Consider the following 17,719-nt stretch of genomic DNA (forward strand, 5'->3'; position numbering starts at 1 on the left):
AAAATTATAAAGACATCTGATATAATTGTGATTTTATTTAAATAAGCTGATGTATAGTACTGCATCAAACATAGACAATGCATTGTTAAATAATGGATCCGCTCCGGAAAAAACACAAGGAAGTAATCGGCCAAAAAAATTGGAATATGTAAATACATGTTATATCTGAAATATAAAATATTGTTTGCTTTTCGATCAACATTTGTGGAAAAAAAAAATCTAAATACTGTCACATTCTAGCAAGCAGCTTTAGATGACCTCCACTGTTTCCTAGAACAACTGTGAGATAAACCTATACATGCTTGTCTACCTCAATAATCCAAAAAGATAATATTGTTCTACATGATAATTTAAACATCATAAAGTTTACTTCAGTTGTTTCGGGTGTTCTTTCAGGTTGGCTTGATGCCACCCCTGTTTGCTTTAAACAAATGCATGATTATCCCTAAAACAATCTAACTTAATTGTTTGATCTTTTGTCCAAATAATTTCGAAGAATTTGTTGTAAAACCACTTTTATGCTGAAATGTGGTTGTCAGTTGTTCAAATCTGGGGACCTGGGGAAGATTTTTTGTATTATTTTTAAAGGCTTTTCTTCTGTTGGTGCAGAAAAGCTGCTAATTCACAGATTCTCTGATGCCCAAAAACATCCTATTTTAAGTGAGACGAAATTTATTTTTCAAAATAACAATTAGGGTAACTAATCAGTTTCAGTTTTCACATTAGTTTGGATTATGTTTGAAAACAAATAACTTTTTATTTGTTCATTTGTCTAGGGATAACTGTATACTTAGGATATGTTGAAAGCACTTTTATTTTGCTTTCCCCTTCCTGAGAAGTCAGTACCACCTCTCTACAAATTTATTGTGTCCAAAGACATAAAAATAAAACTGTCTTGATTCTTTCTGGACATGAGCAGCTACACTTTTAGGCCCCCTGCTGGTCAGAATTTAAAAGTTAAAGAAGATGCCCAGTAAACAGTCCTTTTTAATCTTTATTCTAAGTAATAAATCAACAGTGCTTTGTAAAAATGTTTTGGTTCTGCCTCATTAGATAAAAATACAAGTCAGAAAATAGAAACTGAACCCAGGGGGCTTTGTTGCTAACTACTATTAGCTATACAAGCTGATATAAATGTCTTTCTCTCAATTTTATGTGCTCAAACACTAAAGCAACATGTTCACAAATAGGAGTTGAATAATGCGTTGTTGTGCCATTGGTTTAATGAGATACAACCTACCAGAAAAGCTACTAAACAGTTTCTACCAGTAACATTCACTATATTTTGTAAGAGTGGCAGCCACATGAGATACTGAACTCAGGGCTACTTGAGGAGCTCCAAGCTTAGAAAATCCTTCTGCCGAGTACTAAGAGAAGGCATCAATGATCTCATGAAGAAGATAAAAAGCAGTGGATCTTCCTCATGTGCGCAGTGTGTTTTCATCTGGAGGCAGTTTTAGTTATGAACTAACAGAGGTAGAATGATAGGGTCAGAAAGGGAAACATATGTTGTAGTGAGTTTCAGGTCCGTAAAGAAGCCTGCAGAGCTTTCATGTCCTTCAGCAGCCTCAAGTTATTCTTGCTTCTCTCTCCTGGCTGAGCTTTGGTTGATGCTGCAGAGCGCCCTCTGGTGGCAGGTCTTTCTTCAGTCTGACTGTTCTTTCTAGATTTAGACTCCTTTCTTAGCTTCTTAATCTGAAGCACAAATAAAGACATTCAAACACAAATTATATGACACTAAGGAAAACTGTATGTAAAATGAGTATTATTGAAAAGGCCCACCTGTGATTTATAATTACAGAGCTTACTGATCTGGTTTCCTTTCCTCTCCATTCTCAGCAGTAGCCTCTCCTGCTCCCTCTGAAGTTCTTTCCTTTCCTCTGCAGAGATGCTCTCCTCTGCCTGCCTCATCAACTCACCCTGCTCCCTGCAACATATACACAGAGAGAGAACCTTAACATTTTACCAAACAGGACTTCCCATCCAGTAAATTTGCTAGCTTCCTCACAAACTCATGAAGCGCAGCTCCTCCTGTAGGGCTTGTAGCAGCTCTGACAGTTCCTCTCCGCTAGTGGACGATGAGGTGGATAAACTGTTTGAATAGCTGCTCCTTTCAGAGCGATTTGTACTGCGAAAAAGAACATGTCTGTTGCAGAGATGTGGCTGATGTCGTTTCAAGAGGGACAAAACTGCCTGAACGTTGGCTCTGACCGAGTGGCTGCAGGTAACTGACTGCAAACCAAGAGAGATTTAAAGATAAACCGTGAGGGGAAGAATAGGGGAGAATTTGTCGTTTTATTTTAATACCACAATCACTAATATATAAATGCAGATGGTACCGTTCCAGTGACAAATGGTACATCTTTAAGGCTCAGTCTGTAGTGAGGCTCTGTGTGCTGTGTAGAAGAACACTGTAAAGAAAAATGTAATCAATCATTAGGAAAACAGGAAAAGGCGAATACAGATCATGGCTACAACTTAACATGTGTTTTAATACCAGTTAATCAAGTGATTCTTTCTTTTCATCTAAAGGGTTTTACTGAAATGGTAGCTCAGTGTTAAATATATTTTTTATCATTTGCACGCAGATTTGAATTACATTTTTAAACAATGTACAAAACTGGATTAATTATGAGAATAAATTCTCTTTTGAAGTACAAACATCAAAAAGGTCCTGAGCCATCCTGTACAGCTTGTTACCTTTGAGCTGGACTTCCTTTCTTTGGATTGTCTGGTGGACAGACGTGGAGAAACGGACTGCAGCAAGATCCTGTTGGCCTCCAAACCTGTCTGTAGCTGAAGGTTGCGAAAACAGAAAAAGAATAAAATTTGCCCCTGTGTACGTGTGGAAAACTAGTTAACAATAGTGGGTAAAAGTAATACAATTCTAAAAGAACAAGAAGATAATCAATATCTTGCTACCAGGTTGGCTTTATCGTGAATGAGCCTTCTCTGGTGTTCTTCTTCTTGTAGCTTTCTCTCCAACTCACAGATCTTCATCTGAAATCCAGAAGAAGACATCATCACTGTGCTGCTCTTTATAAGATGTACGATACCAACATTATTACAAATTTATGTGTAACCGCATATGTTACAAACCTAAAATATAATGCTTATTTCAGTGAGATTAAATTAAAAATTGGTCAGTTTGTTCAAATTTAAAATAAAACATAATAGGTTATTGAGGATTGAGTGTAAGTTTAGACTCAGGTGTTTAAATTCTGATCTGTTTTATGATTCATTTAATTTTAGGTCTTTGATTTTTAAGTCTAGACCCATTTGTAAGATGTTCAACCAGTACAGACTGTTTTTCCCTTATGCAGTATACACTATATTCAATTAAATTCAATAAAAAAATACTTTATTAATCCCAAAGGGAAATTAAATGTTGTTGTAGCTCATATTATACAGGTTATATTGCCAAAATATTGAGTCACCCCTTTAAATCATTGAATTCTTGTGTTCCAATTATAAAAGCCAGCTCCTAGGCTTGCAGACCGCTTCTATAAACATTTGTGTAAGAATGGGTCAATATCAGAATTTCAGTTAATTCCAGGATTGTACCATGATAGGATGCCACCCGTGAAAAAAGCCCAGTCATAAAAGTTCCTCACTACTAAATATTCCACAGTGAGCTGTTAGTGGTATTACAACAAAGTGGAAATGATTGAGAATGATGGCAATTCAGCCACACAGTGGTAGGCCATGAAAAAGCCCAAGAAGAGGGTCAGCAGCTGCTCAGAGGTCACCAACCTTCTGCAAAGTTGCTATTTACAGATTTCAAACTTCATGTTGCCTTCTGATTAGCTTAAGGAATGAGTTTCCAGGTCCAAGCAGCTGCATCCAGCCCCACTGCACTCTAGCAGTGGAGATATGCTCTCTGAAGAGACAAATCATGCCTCTCTGTCTGGCAAATCCACTGGATTACTTTGAGTGTGGCAGTTTCCAGGAGAATGGTATTTGCGTGATTGCACTGAATCAAGGGTAAGCTTGGTACAAAATGGTGTGGGGCTGTTTTTCTGTGAAGTAAACGTTCAATTCTTCAGCAAACCAAGACATTTTAGACAATGTGATGTTCCTAACTTCGTGGGAACAGTTTTGGGGATAGACCCTTCCTTATGTCCTGATCTCAACCGTTAGAACAACCCTGGGATGAATTAGAGCAAACGGCAAGCCAGACCTTCTCATCCAACATCAGAATCTGACCTCACAAATGCACTTCTAGGTGAATGGACAAAGGTTCCCATATACACACTCCTAAACCATCGAGAAAGCATTCCCAGAAAAGTTGAAAAAACAGAAGAAAAAAAACCCAAACAAGCAGAAAAAGAATAAAACTTGCTCCTGTGTTAACCCTATGGGTTAAGAATATAATGTCTCTAAGGTTTATGTGTTCATAAATGTTTTTGTGCATTGAACGTACCTCTGCATTTTTCTGTGTGTGAGTCAGCCTGATATATTCCTGCTCAAGTTTTTCCAGCTTTTCTAATTGGGCATGCTCAGACACTGCATCAGGCTGCTGATTATTTGCACCGACTCTCTACAAAAAACCCAATAACAAACAGGTTCATTCGCATCAAAATATTTTGTTCATTTTATAGCATGAAGTGTTATTATCCAACTCTCTAGAGATAGCCATGACACCGAGTTCACCTGCTGATTGAGCAGGCTGGTCTTTTCTGTCCTGGTGCTGCGCAACATCTTTCTCATCTGCTCCAACTGTCTCTCCAGCTTCTCACAACGACTCTCTGCAGCAGCAAGGTGGGTGATCAACACTGCAAATACAGGACACTGTTATATGCAAACATAAAGGCAGTGATAAATGAACATTGAGTATTAAAATGGGATACAAACAACTGTTTTTGACGGTAATTCTTTCTTTGTTTATTTCTCACCTTGGTTGCAGTGCGACTGGTCACTTGTCTTTCTTTCTGTACCCCTCTCAGCATTTAGGAGTCTGTGTTCAGTGCTGTCATTCTGCTGACGTCTGTGTCGTACATCATCCCCTAAAGTGCAAAGGCTGAGCTCTGCTTGCTCTTTCTCAAACTCCAGCCTCCTAATCTTCTCTTGGAGGTTCCTCAAGGCAGAGGAGATTGCTGCAAAAAAAGGAATTGATGTGCGCTATAATTAACAGCGAGACAGCTGAAGTAAATAAATAAATAAATGAGCGGGAATGAAAGGATGCTGTTACAGCTGAGACATTCAAGTAGTGTGGCATCATGTTGCACATGTAACCATGGAGCTTTAACACAATGTTTGAATTGAAACTTTGTCAACACACGCATTACCTGCACTGCTGCTCTCTGGAAAGGCTTTGCTGGGTAATGCTGGGCGATATGAACACTGAGAGCGTGTTTGGGGTGTGTGATGTACAAGAGTGTTGATGAAGGGTCGATGAGCAGGATAGGCTTTATATGACGGCAGGGACAAGGTGTGGGACACAGTCTTGCTATGCGCTGTAGCTGGACGCGATGCCTGCAGAAATACAGCATCAAGAACATCTTGAGAATGTCACTGTAGACAAGCTTCGTTTGTTTTAATAGTAAATCAAATAAAAAATGTCAGATAAATCTCTACATTTACGGCTAAACTAAAAATAAAGTTGCAGCCTGAAGTTTAGCAAGGAGCTGTTCTGAGTAGTAACAACCCCTGCTAGCAGTCTAGCTAATAATATAACCGACAGCGAACAAGTTCATATTCTGTCAAGTTAAATGAGACTTGAGTCCAGCTACCTTGTGCCGAGAAGAATCTGCTGCGCCTGTTTTTGAAAGCATCTCCATTGACACACAGCCTATTCAGTCCGCCTTTTCCTCCAGCTAAATAAGAATGTAAACCATAAAAGTTGATTCAAAGTTTGTCTATCAAGGCCCGTTTTAATCATGACCTGCTAGCGAAGCTCCGCTTCTTGTGCAGCCTCCCTGTGCAAACATTTGTGTCAAAAAAAGCAAGACACACAATGCAGGCTGTCCTTGATGTGCGAATAATACCTAGTCCGGCCTGGCCCGCTATACACACAGCTCATCTGCTCGACATAGAAGCGTAGGTAATCGCGTTGCCCGGTAGAGACCATACGTCAGTTCTTCCGCCATATTGTGAGTGGCAACTTAATGCAAGTATGTCTGAAAACTGGCTTGAAAACTCTAAAGTGTACTTTCAACTAATTTTAATAAGACGTTTTTGAAGTGCAGTAATAATGCATGTGTGTGTGTGTGTGTGTGTGATCTTAGTAACTGCTAGTACTGTTATTTTACATTATTACACAATGTGCTTGAAATACGCTTAAGCTTCCCTTAGTATACCTCTGGAAGTTTAATTTTTTCATTTTACGTATAATGACCAACAGTTTGTCTATGCAGTTTCATTTAGACATCCAGGCAATTTTTAAAAAGTAATATATATAGTTTTTACTACTGTGTCTGTACTTAGAATATTACATCAGACCAATAAAAAATACAATTTGTAATACAGAAATATTAATGAAAAGTGCTTGGACACCCTTTTTTTTTTATAATGAATGCAACATTTCTAATTACTGTACTTTGTGTGGCATGTTCAAGCTGCATTTGATCGTTTTTGTGTACGTTTCAGCAAAAACCAAAACCCCACTCTCAATATATCCAATGTGACATCGATGCGGCGTCTTTTCTTCAAAAGTCTATAAAAAGCGTTATATGAGTAGAAGCTTTATCGGTGCACCAACTCGGATGAACCAAGCGAACCACTGGCTTTCAGGAAATGTAGTTCTCTCACTCGAAGACTGTTGAAGATTGAGGCAGCGATTCCACACAAAAGAAACTACAATGACCGTGAGCAATCTCAGGGTGGGAGGCCTGCCGTTTTTGCAAGAGTTGCCGGGAGTTTTAGGGTAGTGGGTTGTTCTACAGACTTCACGGGAGGTTGGTGGCTCGACTTTATTCTGTGTTGTGTATGTTTTGCGTATTAACCAACCGTATTAGATGTTAGTTACATCTAGCGTCCATGCAGACAAAGCTATGGCATTGCACCACAGGATTTTTTTTAAGCCTTATTCAATGCTAACTTTTTATTCTCACGCTAAATTACCATCCAGTTTACACGTTACTGCAGCAGTTAGCTATAGCTGCCACTTTCGTTATGCATTATTAGGTTGCACGACGTCAATCGATACAACACTGAACGGCTGTCTTTTAGAAACTAAACTATTCAGTAATTATTATTTCATTAAAAAAGACAATTTCTTAATAAATAAGTTAAGCATTTCGAAACTATTTGGTTAAAATGAGCAGCTGTATTATGTATGTTTTATTAAGTGACTAATGATTACATCATACAAATGTGATTTATGCAATACAGACGGTGGAAAACAAAAAGGCTGGTATGGGGTTAGTCAAAGTAACGTGGTGCCACTATATAAACATCATTTAATGAAAGCTGAAGTACATCACAAGTACTTTGTCAGGAGGAGGTCTTTAGAAGCTGTATACTTAAATACAACTAGACATTTTGAGAATCTGTTTGCATGTCTAAAACATACATGTTCAGGGTTGTCTTTTTTTTCTGTACTTTACAGGAGAACCATTTGTTGACGTGTCAGCTTCTGAATAGACCCCAGCCTCTTGTACCATCATGTCTTCAGAGAACATCTTGTAAGTTTTCCATCTCGACCAGTTTTCCTGTCCCTTCCTTCTGAACAATGCATCTCCACAGCATGATGCTGCCACCACCCTGTTTCATGGTGGGCTTATTGTTTCAGTTTAGGTGAACTGGCATGCCCTGTTAGGTTTGTAGTCGGACCGTGCATCCTCCATTTTCAGATGACGGGTTGAACAGTGCTCTGTGAGGTGATTTAAACTAGGGATGCTGCTTTGTAACCTAATCCAGCTTTAAACATCTCCTCAACTTTATTCCTGTGTTCCCTGGCCTTTATTGTGCTGTTAATTCAGTAATGTTTTCCAAAGAAACCTCTTTGCACTGGATTTTATTTATTGGTATCAAATTAAAAGGGGTGAAATACATATTCTATTTATTTATATGGTGCCGATTCTCAACAGATGTCTTCTCTTGGCACTAAAGTAACTAAAAAAAGGAAAGATCCTCTTAATGTAAAATGCAGTCAAACAGATTAATTATATACAATCCAATTTATCCTAGTTTTTAAACATTGCATTCAAGTTTATTTTATCATTCCAACTGGTAAAAGGAAAAAGCAATATCTCCTCCTGAATGAGTATGTAGCAACAGTGTTAGTAGGTTTGCAGCAATCCCTGATATATGCTTGGGTTTGTAAGACACAAAGTGGAAAATTCCAAGGGTGTGAATACTTTCGCAAGGCTCTGTATTTACAAATAACAGTAAAATGTGCATTTATGCACAGAGAACAATAAAATATCTGAACTGTATTTTTCATTACATTTTGCTCTGTTTTTCCAGGGATGATGAGGATACATTCAAGATCCTGATTTCCACAGATATTCATCTTGGTTACCTTGAGAAGGATGCTATTCGTGGCAATGACTCCTACAACACACTGAATGAAATCCTGGAATGTGCCAAAAGAAATCAGGTACACGCGAGCTGCCATGATTCAGTGTGAAACCCAATATTTATCCCTCCTTCTTTTGTCTGAACAGATTTGTCTCTGCTGCTCACCTGCTTGATCAGTTTTCATTTATTTTTTTGTAGGTAGATTTCATCCTGCTGGGTGGGGACTTGTTTCACGAGAACAAACCATCCAGACGATGCCTCCACAGCTGCATCACTATGTTGAGGAAATACTGCATGGGAGACTCACCTGTAACCTTCAATATCATCAGTGACCAGACTGTTAACTTCAACACAACCCAGTCCGTTCACTGTTGCCCCTCTCTGAGTGTTTTCCTTCAGCGTTGTATACATACTGAATGAATGAATCCATGTGTTGCAGGTTCCCCTGGGTGAACTATCAGGATGAAAACCTGAACATTTCTATCCCTGTGTTCAGTATTCATGGCAACCATGATGACCCAACTGGGGTTAGTTCCTTCTGCGTGGAAAACAATGAGTATATCAAACACATTAGGATCCTGAATGGGTATATATTTTAATTTGTTTATCCTTAAAATGTCTTTTATTTCAAGGCGGAAGGTTTGTGTGCGCTGGACCTGCTGAGTGCTTCTGGTCTTGTCAATCACTTTGGACACTCTCACTCTGTGGAGAGGATAGAGATTAGTCCCATCCTCTTGCAGAAAGGCAGCACCAAGCTTGCCCTGTATGGTCTTGGTAAGTTCATGTTTCCTATTGGTCCATATGTGTCAAGTTCTGAAATAGCTTCAGCCCTTGTACCTAAATTTTGCATGAATGTCTGTTAAGGTTCTATCCCGGATGAGCGCCTGTACAGGATGTTTGTCAACAACCAGGTTACCATGCTTCGACCCAAAGAAGATCAAGATGAGTGGTTTAATCTCTTTGCAATCCATCAAAACAGGTGTGTGCCCAAACATGAAACCTTCTTAAAATACTTGGTAGGATTTGTATAGTAACACCTACAGTGCCTTGCAATAAAGTAGTGCGTAATGGTGAAGTGGAAGGATACATGATTTACACAATTTTGTATTACCATTTGAATTCAGCCCCCTCTGCTAACATTTATAGTCAGTATTTTAGGTTTTGGCTTTAACTGGGCCATTCTAACACAAAAAAAAAACCTTTATCCATTGCATCCCTGGCTGTATGTTTAGGGTTTTTTTTCACTGGAAGTTGAACCTATTCCCCAATCTTAAGTCATTTGTAGCTCCTGACACGTTCCTCCGGGATTGCCCTGTGTTGAGCTCTATCCATCTTCCTATTAAGTCTGACCAGCTGTTAGTTTTGCACCATACATAACATTCTGCAGGTAGGATAAAAAGTTCTGTGTCTGCCTGCTCTAACCAAAGCACCTTCCTCCACATGTTTTCCGCTACATGTGGCCTTCTTTTTACAGTGGCTTTTTTATCTTGATACTCTTTCATGAAGCTCAGATTTGTGGTTTTATCTGACTGTTCCACCTGAGCTGTGTTATCATAGGCTTTTTGGTTTTCAGCTTAATGGTCTCTTTGCCAGGCCTGTCAGTTTTGGTTCATGGTCATGTCTTTAAAAGTTTTGGTAATGCTTCGTCAGATGTTGAAAACCTTGGAAATTGTTCTATACTCTAACCCTGCTTTAGGATGTATTCACACCTGCCACGTTTGGTCCGCTTCAAACGGACCAGAGTCCGTTTGCCACCTTGTTCCCGACCATTTGTGCAGAGATGAATACACACAAGTGACCCTGGTCCCAACTGCTGGAAACATACGCCTGTTTGGACCTAACAAGCAGTGCATCATGAGAAAAGTTAGCCATTCAGTGTTGCTAACGCTACTACTGCATGGATGCTACAAACATAGAGCCAGACAGATAGACCTGGAGCAACGAGGAGACACTATGCGTCTTTGATGTTTGGGCAGATGCACACATGAACAAACTGCTGTAAAAGACACAGAAGGATGCGGTCGTGTTCAACATGTTTAGCAAGAAAATGAAGGAGAGGGGGTTCTGGAGGTCTCCTAAACAATGCTGGTTTGGTTGTATTCATACCAGGAAAGTCCTTTAGTCCGCTTGTTTGGTCCGGACCAAAAGTGAACTGTATTTTTTTCATTTGGTTCGGTTTGTTTTCAGATTGTACTTTTTGCAAGTGAACTATTACTTGTAAACAAAGCCACATGGGTGGCAATCATTGTTCCCATTGGACAGAAATGACGGGGGCGGGACAGAGCAAAGACCCGGAAATGTAGGAAAACAACTGTAGACGTGCTGCGTGCAGAACTCTGTTCTGCATATCTGTGCCGTTATTACAGCAGCAATATTATTGTGAGAGTGAAGAGCAGCTCATTCAACACAGACTTTGAGACGTTCCATTTATAATGTTGGAACCCCGTCAGAGAATGCGTGCTGAACGCTGACGTTCTCTACGTGTCCCACAACAAGCCAGTAGCGTTGCTAAGCAACCACAGCTTATCAGGTATGATTACCTTACAACACACACCTTTGCTACCAGCTACGGTGGCTTTTTATGTCCAAAGAGACGTACGCTTTTTGTAGTTGGTTCGGATCGGGGGCCGGTTTGTATTCAGACCATAAGCGAACCGCACCAGAGTCCGTTTGGAAGCGGACCGAGACCACCTCAAAACGTGGGTCTTGGTCCGGTTGTTTAATCCGGACCAGGGTTCGCTTGAGTGTATTCACACTGCACAAAAGGTCCGGACCAAGGGGGGAAACGAACTCTGGTCCGTTTAAAGCGGACCAAAAGTGGCAAGTGTGAATTTACCCTTAGTGTGACAAACTTTGTGAACGTTAACTAAAGGCACGAGACACATTAAAGAAGAGTTTTCCTCCATTTCCGGGTCTGTGCTCTGTCCCACCCTAGTCCAATGGAAGCAATGATTCACTTGCAAAAAGTACACTGTGAAAGCGAACCGCACCAAACGAAATAAATAAAGTCCGCTTTTGGTCCGGACCAAACAAGCGGACCAAAAGGCTTTACTGGTGTGAGTACAGCCCTAAACGTCATAACAACTCCATCCCTGACCTATCTGCTGTGTTTCTTGGTCTTCATGAAGCTGATGGATGCTAATGTTTTGTAAGAAATAAGTTCTGTAAATCTTTTGGTGTATTATCTTCAAAATGAACTGGTGTTTTAGGGTTTGTTTTTTATTCTAAATTGTTATTTTCTGTTTAGGAGTAAACACGGTCCCACAAACTACATTCCCGAGCAGTTCCTGGATAATTTTATTGACCTGGTGGTGTGGGGCCATGAACACGAGTGTTTAATAGCTCCAACTAGAAATGAGCAACAGCTTTTCTACGTGACTCAGCCAGGAAGCTCTGTAGCCACGTCTCTGTCACCCGGAGAGGCTACCAAGAAGTAAACACACACACTGCATTTATTTCTGATTATATTTTGAACAGCTGCAGCTTTCAAGCCTCTGCCTTTATGTTCTTCTAGGCATATTGGATTGCTTAGAGTGAAGGGTCGTAAAATGAACCTGCAGAAGATCCCCTTAAGGACAGTCCGTCAGTTCTTCATTCAGGATGTTGTGCTGGCTGACTATGAGGACCTCTTTACACCTGATACTCCTCAGGTTACAAAGAAGGTGGAGAACCTGTGCTATGCAAAGGTAACAGTAGTCTTCTTAAAATGTGCTGCACTAGGTTTATACTTCACTTTCAGTTTCATCTGTCTACGTTAAACTTTTTCTTCTTGTCATTATGTAGGTTTCAGAAATGTTAGAAGAAGCCGAGAGGGGAAGACTCGGTTGTCCACTCACACCAGAGAAACCTTTAATCCGACTGAGGGTGAATTGAGTTCTGCACTCACCTTTACATTGGGCCTTACCTTCATATTTATTCCCTTTCTTCCTGTCTCTAGGTGGACTATACTGGAGGTTTTGAAACGTTCAACACCTCTCGCTTCAGTCAGAAGTTTGTTGACTGTGTGGCTAACCCAAAAGATATAATTCACTTCCTCAGAAAGCGCGAGCAAAAGGAGGACATCAAAGGTTGGACTCTGGTTAAAAACATTTCTGTAGACTCTTTTTCACCTCTGAACAAATACAGTCAAATGTCAGAATTTTATGCTATTAATGATTGTAGCTTTTCTTTGTCCAGGGTGCTCTGAAACAATAACATACAAATTCTCTATATTTTTTAAAAACAACTAGGTGGACAAATTTGAATTTATTGTGGATTTTTTCTGTCAAACATACTTAAGAGTCCAAAATTAGGACATTCATGCTCGTGATTAGTGCTCGGAAGGTTTGTTCTGACTGAAAATTATAAAGAAAAGTTGCCATTGAACAATCTTGCTTTTTAATACCTTTAGCGAAGTTCTTGGTGAAACGTCTTGATGTTTTATATGCTACGCATGTGTTATTTACTGTGTATTTTAGATGAGTTCAATGTTGACTACGGCAAGCTAGTGAAACCAACTGCCGTTGAGGGACTGCGAGTGGAGGACCTGGTTAAACAATATTTTGAAGCAGCTGAGCAGGTGTGCTCAACATTAGATCAAATGCTGACATCGCTCAAAGGATTTCAGTTTTTCCCGTGCTTCATCTGCTGTTACTGAGTGTGTGGGTCTTCACAGAAGGTGCAGCTGTCCCTGCTGACCGAACAGGGCATGGGGAAAGCTATTCAGGAGTTTGTGGACAAAGACGAGAAGGATGCCATCGAGGAGCTCATCACCTATCAGTTAGAGAAGACACAGCGGCATCTTCAGAGCAGAGGAGTGACCACAGAGCAAGATATCGATGCAGAGGCAAGACTATGTAGCAGGCATCACAAAGTTGAGCAAACCTTTATGTTGGGTGGGAGTATAACGGTGGATTTTGGAATATTTGTCAGATTCAGAGATTCAGAGACTCCAAAAAGAACACGACTGAAGAAGAGAATGACATCAGAGAAGTAAGTAAGAATATCAGCAACACTAAGATGGTGTAAAGAGGCTGTGTTTAATATACGTTTGTTTTTCAGGCTATTAACAGAGCCAGAGCTCACCGGTTGGAGCGCGGTGATCCCGATGTATCTGATGAGCCTCCAGATGTTACCATGGATTCTGATGAGGGTTCTGTAACACTTCCTGCTGCAACGCGAGGCAGGGGACGAGGAGGCAGAGCGCGAGGAGGTCGGGGCAGGGGCAGAGGTGAGTGTCCCACAAATGTTACAAAGTGCTTTTACATGATACAATGTTTTATTTAAAATTTTAGGGCTGCAACAACTATCTAATGTTTTTGGTCGGTTTATATTTTTTATGATTGTGTCTTATTTATTTTCTTAAGCTTTTAAATACAATGATGTAATGTTTTCCTGTGACTGCGTATGTCTGCCAAGTTTTGCTGTAGCTTTTGGTCGGCTACGTCTGAACTTTACTCCACCAAAAAACCTGGTGGAGTAAAGCAGCTGCTTCCCTGTTAAAGGTCGGAAAAGTTTTTAAAGGCTCAAATGAATTTATCTATGGTAGTATTTGAAATTAGAAAGCATTAAACAGGGGTTTGGACATTCTTTAAGGTTTCATTGGGTACAAAAGTGATAAGTGCGCAAGCTGCTAAATACAGTCATTGAAGTGAACCCGGTTGTCTTCTCTGTTTTTCCCTGAAAAAGGGTTTATGGAAATGTTTAGATGCACATTTGATTGATTAACACTCGCTGTATGTATCCAACCATGTCAACTTTATTTATTCTACTTTTAGTACCATTTAAGTGTTTAAATATTGCTAGAAATCAATGTTAAGTCATTAATACCACACAAAGTTTTTAAATATTATGTACAAGGTATGTGTAGGTAACTTGGACATTTTCCTTCTCCATTGGAGTTGCACTCTGACTGCTGAACTGAGGCCTGTTTTTGATCATTTCCTGGTCAGTCTCACCATATTTGACATTATAAATGTTCAGCCATTTTTCTTTAGCTCAATACATAAATAATAAGGGCTACATTTTATTTATTTTTGTCATTTAATTTATGCTGTCTTGGTGTAGATTTTATATTGTGGTATGCAATAAATATTTATTGAAATAAAATTAGGTAAAATAAAGTAAACCTAACTTTTTCAGAGGAAATTTAATCATTTGGATCAATTTAGTAATTCAAAAAAATCAGTTGATAGAATAATCAAAATAAAATCAAATAGCCATTAGTACCAACTCACAAGTTATAAGTCTAAATGCCTATAGTGGTCTTTTTCACACAATTTACAATTACGTTTATCGTGATTAAAGGTTGAACACATCAAAGTGAAGCAAAAACACAACTTGCAAAGAGACATGAAGAGACATAGAAACAGGAAACAAAACGGTACGGTCATTTACCAGCTCTAAAGTTTTTGATTATATTGAACCAATTTTAGCTTAACTTTAATAAACTGAAAACACAGTTTTACTCTCATTTCATATCATGTTTGTAAGTTACATCTTTCCAGTCCCTCTGCCAATCTGTTGAGTTCCCTACTTCTACATATTGATGTTTTCTTTCTCAATTCGCTGAATGTGAGTGTGCTCATAACCATATTGTTTTGTGATGTACTTCATTTACGTTGTTAATGTCGACCTATGACCTTGAGATAAATGACTGCCGTCATCCAATCAAATGTGTAAATGTGTAATGGGACACGTTTAGTTCTAAATGCATAGAAACAGTGACATTAATGACAATATCATATATTATACTTACTGTTTTTATATGGGTGGAGACATTTCTGCTGGTTATTTTCCAGGCATTCAGTGAACAGCTGAGGTCAGCTTGTTCTGTGGTGTCATCATATCTTAATAACCTAAAAAACTTCAGTGTTACAAAAATTCCTCTGAAATTCCAGTGTGGGAGGCCTTTTTGTTTGACTCTTCAAACCAGTTCCTGGTTTCTGGATTTTGAATATGCAAACCAACTGGAATTTCCCAAATGTGCTCTCGGTACATCATTTCATGCTACTGTTTAGGCATGGGTTTATTGGGGAAGTTGTTCAACATGGGTGAGCCTTTTTGTTCATTTAAGATAGTCTCTACTCAAATTGTAGACAAGATCTGGCCACCTTTTTCTGGGCTGCAGATGTGCGTTTTGTCTCAGTCAACCTGGTTAATCTGACAGGCTGGCACCTGACAGGTTATCTTAGTTTGGTGCACCTGGCTACACTTTTGTGTACAGTATTATACCGTCTTATAATAATGGTGATTTCTGTTATAAAATAATGTGAAATCACATCCAAAGCCTGTACAGTATTGGTATATGGTTCATAATCCCATCACCCTTGTTCCACTGATCTTTGTGTCCATCCAGGTGCTGCTGCATCGGAAGCAAAGCCAGCTGTCGGGGGTCGGGGTCGTTCCCAGAGGTCAGCACCAGCATCTCAAAGCAGAAGCATATTGCAGGGTACATGGGCCTTTTTAATAACAGAGATTTCAGAGAAATATTTAAAATGATTTCATATCTTCTCTACTATGTCTTTATCTCTTCCCATTGCTCAGCTTTTCAGGGTCCATCCCAAAGATCTCAAATTGGAGGATCCACTTCTTTTGGTGCTGATGAGGTAAACTGATGAATAAACGGCAGCCTCCATTGAGATTATTGCTTTATTTAGCAACTTGAGTGAATTCAAAAATTCCTTTAGTCACTCATGCCTCAACTCTACCAATTTTCTTAAGAATGTAACATAATGCTGTTGAGCTTAATTGATTTTGCATTGATCATTGAAGATGAGAATTCTGCCATTACGCTAGAAATCAAAGGGAAAATTAAAAATAAACAAATGTGAAATGTGAAGTTGTAAAAGAAAACCAGCTTAAAAACTCCAGAGACTAATAAATTAAGATCCTTGCTCAGCTCAATCCTAGATGGAGCTACCCTGTCAATGAGAAAATATTCCTGCAACCTTAATAAGCATAATACATAATAATGTATTCCTCTTTGTGCTCTTTGACCATCTTCAGGTGATCATCGATGACTCGGATGAAGATATACCTGTAATGAAAGCCACCAGGCCACCTCCAAGGTGTGTGTTAAGCTAACATGTGGGGTTATAGGAGAGAAAAAAGATAGATGCACGAACACATTTTTCCGCTCCTGCTTCTGGAGTGCATTTTAACAGAATTTTGTTCTTGCCAAACACAGACCATCATCGTCATCATCATCATCCTTCACCAAGCACAGTTCTCAGAGCCAGAGCCAGGGATCTCGAGGAGTTGCTTTTGATGATAGCGATGAGGAGGTATGAAGAGATATGGGCATATAGGTGACCAATAGATGAGGGCTGAAATGTAATCCTAAAGGTTTGGGATGGTGTTGAGGGATCTGAATTCTGATATTTTAGGCTTTTAAGACCTTCTAAACAGATACTATGCCCCTAGTTTGATGTAGTCCTGGATTATCCATATTTATCTGTTGTAGTTTTTGCAGTAAAATTAATATTTACTCCTTTTTATTTCTTTTCATGCTGGTGCAGGACAACCCATTTAAAGGCCACAGCCATCGTTCAAGACGATAACCACGTGCGTCAGTTTGGTTTCAAGGAAATATTTTATGTGCTTCTGCAATTTTCTTCTGAATGACTTCCGAATGTTGTTTCATTGTTCTTAAATTATGACAATGATTAACTGAATTTGTCATCCATAGCTGCCTGAGATAAAATATTCCACTGCATCAGTTTCCTGATTGTAGAGTTTGAGGAGGCAGAGTAGAAATTAGAAAATGTTAAGTTGGCACCTCCTTGTTTACTTCCCACCACCTGGAGGGCTCTTGTTGTAAATCAGTTTTTTTCACTGTCCTTTCTAAAATCTTCTGAAAGTAAAGATTTTCATATGTAACTACATGCATCTGTCCAGGATATTTGAATCCACCTTCAGGGTTTTCCTTCATGATTTGCAGTTCATACTTAGCCTTGATCAGCTTCATTTAGCCACAAGTGGTTCATAAATTTAGAGGCATTGCTTTTCTGCTTATCTTGATGTCTTGTTTTGTAAGATGGAGCAGGAGGTCTATTGACGGATTGGGTTGCATCAGCACTAGTGCGGTCGCTACTGCAGTCTGTTGAGGGAGTCAAAAAGCAAAGTTCTTGATTCATCTACGATCCGACCTTATGTAGGGTCATGAGATATGGATCATAACCAAAGATGCTGAAATAAACATCCTTGGTGTGGTTATGGCCTATAAATACTCCTCTCTCCCAGGGCTGCAATAACTAAATTGACTCATGCTGTTCCT

At 39.4% G+C, this 17,719-nt stretch overlaps 2 protein-coding genes across 4 annotated transcripts; one reads left to right on the top strand and one right to left on the bottom strand.

Annotated features, from left to right (window-relative positions):
* Positions 1-20: 20 nt before the first annotated feature.
* Positions 21-5,981, bottom strand: cep57 (centrosomal protein 57). 2 transcript variants are annotated; one of them, XM_047390720.1, is made up of 11 exons: positions 5,733-5,981; positions 5,289-5,475; positions 4,896-5,096; positions 4,654-4,775; positions 4,424-4,540; positions 2,923-3,000; positions 2,701-2,796; positions 2,340-2,411; positions 2,009-2,232; positions 1,783-1,927; positions 21-1,695 (listed from the first exon to the last, which is right to left on the bottom strand). In XM_047390720.1, the coding sequence occupies exons 1-11, from the start codon at positions 5,778-5,780 to the stop codon at positions 1,522-1,524; spliced, it is 1,464 nt and encodes a 487-aa protein (XP_047246676.1). In that variant the 5' UTR covers positions 5,781-5,981; the 3' UTR covers positions 21-1,521. The 2 variants fall into 2 exon arrangements, with proteins under 2 accessions (XP_047246676.1, XP_047246677.1); XM_047390721.1 differs by having other exon boundaries at positions 1,556-1,695; positions 1,809-1,927.
* An 836-nt stretch (positions 5,982-6,817) lies between these two features.
* mre11a (MRE11 homolog A, double strand break repair nuclease) lies at positions 6,818-17,327 on the top strand. 2 transcript variants are annotated; one of them, XM_047392135.1, is made up of 20 exons: positions 6,818-6,896; positions 7,550-7,625; positions 8,410-8,542; positions 8,662-8,822; positions 8,903-8,990; positions 9,096-9,237; positions 9,328-9,442; positions 11,711-11,896; positions 11,978-12,149; positions 12,247-12,327; positions 12,401-12,530; positions 12,921-13,021; positions 13,118-13,288; positions 13,375-13,434; positions 13,504-13,672; positions 15,800-15,892; positions 15,988-16,049; positions 16,450-16,511; positions 16,631-16,727; positions 16,962-17,327. In XM_047392135.1, exons 2-20 carry the CDS (start codon positions 7,606-7,608, stop codon positions 17,001-17,003), a joined length of 2,085 nt encoding a protein of 694 aa, XP_047248091.1. In that variant the 5' UTR covers positions 6,818-6,896; positions 7,550-7,605; the 3' UTR covers positions 17,004-17,327. The 2 variants fall into 2 exon arrangements, with proteins under 2 accessions (XP_047248091.1, XP_047248092.1); XM_047392136.1 differs by lacking the exon at positions 6,818-6,896 and adding an exon at positions 6,907-6,925.
* Positions 17,328-17,719: the final 392 nt, after the last annotated feature.

This window comes from Girardinichthys multiradiatus, chromosome 18 (genome assembly GCF_021462225.1).
Source record: "Girardinichthys multiradiatus isolate DD_20200921_A chromosome 18, DD_fGirMul_XY1, whole genome shotgun sequence".
Classification (NCBI taxonomy): domain Eukaryota; kingdom Metazoa; phylum Chordata; class Actinopteri; order Cyprinodontiformes; family Goodeidae; genus Girardinichthys; species Girardinichthys multiradiatus.

Excerpts from the sequence above, each read along its gene's own strand:
- mre11a (XM_047392135.1), top strand. The coding sequence starts at position 7,606 with ATGTCTTCAGAGAACATCTT. Across the intron at positions 13,289-13,374 it reads AGCAAGATATCGATGCAGAG|ATTCAGAGATTCAGAGACTC; the intron begins GCAAGACTATGT and ends AATATTTGTCAG. Across the intron at positions 13,435-13,503 it reads AAGAGAATGACATCAGAGAA|GCTATTAACAGAGCCAGAGC; the intron begins GTAAGTAAGAAT and ends TTTGTTTTTCAG.
- cep57 (XM_047390720.1), bottom strand. The coding sequence starts at position 5,780 with ATGGAGATGCTTTCAAAAACAGGCGCAGCAGATTCTTCTCGGCACAAG. Across the intron at positions 4,776-4,895 it reads CCAGTCGCACTGCAACCAAG|TGTTGATCACCCACCTTGCT; the intron begins GTGAGAAATAAA and ends CTGTATTTGCAG. Across the intron at positions 2,797-2,922 it reads TTCACGATAAAGCCAACCTG|CTACAGACAGGTTTGGAGGC; the intron begins GTAGCAAGATAT and ends CGCAACCTTCAG.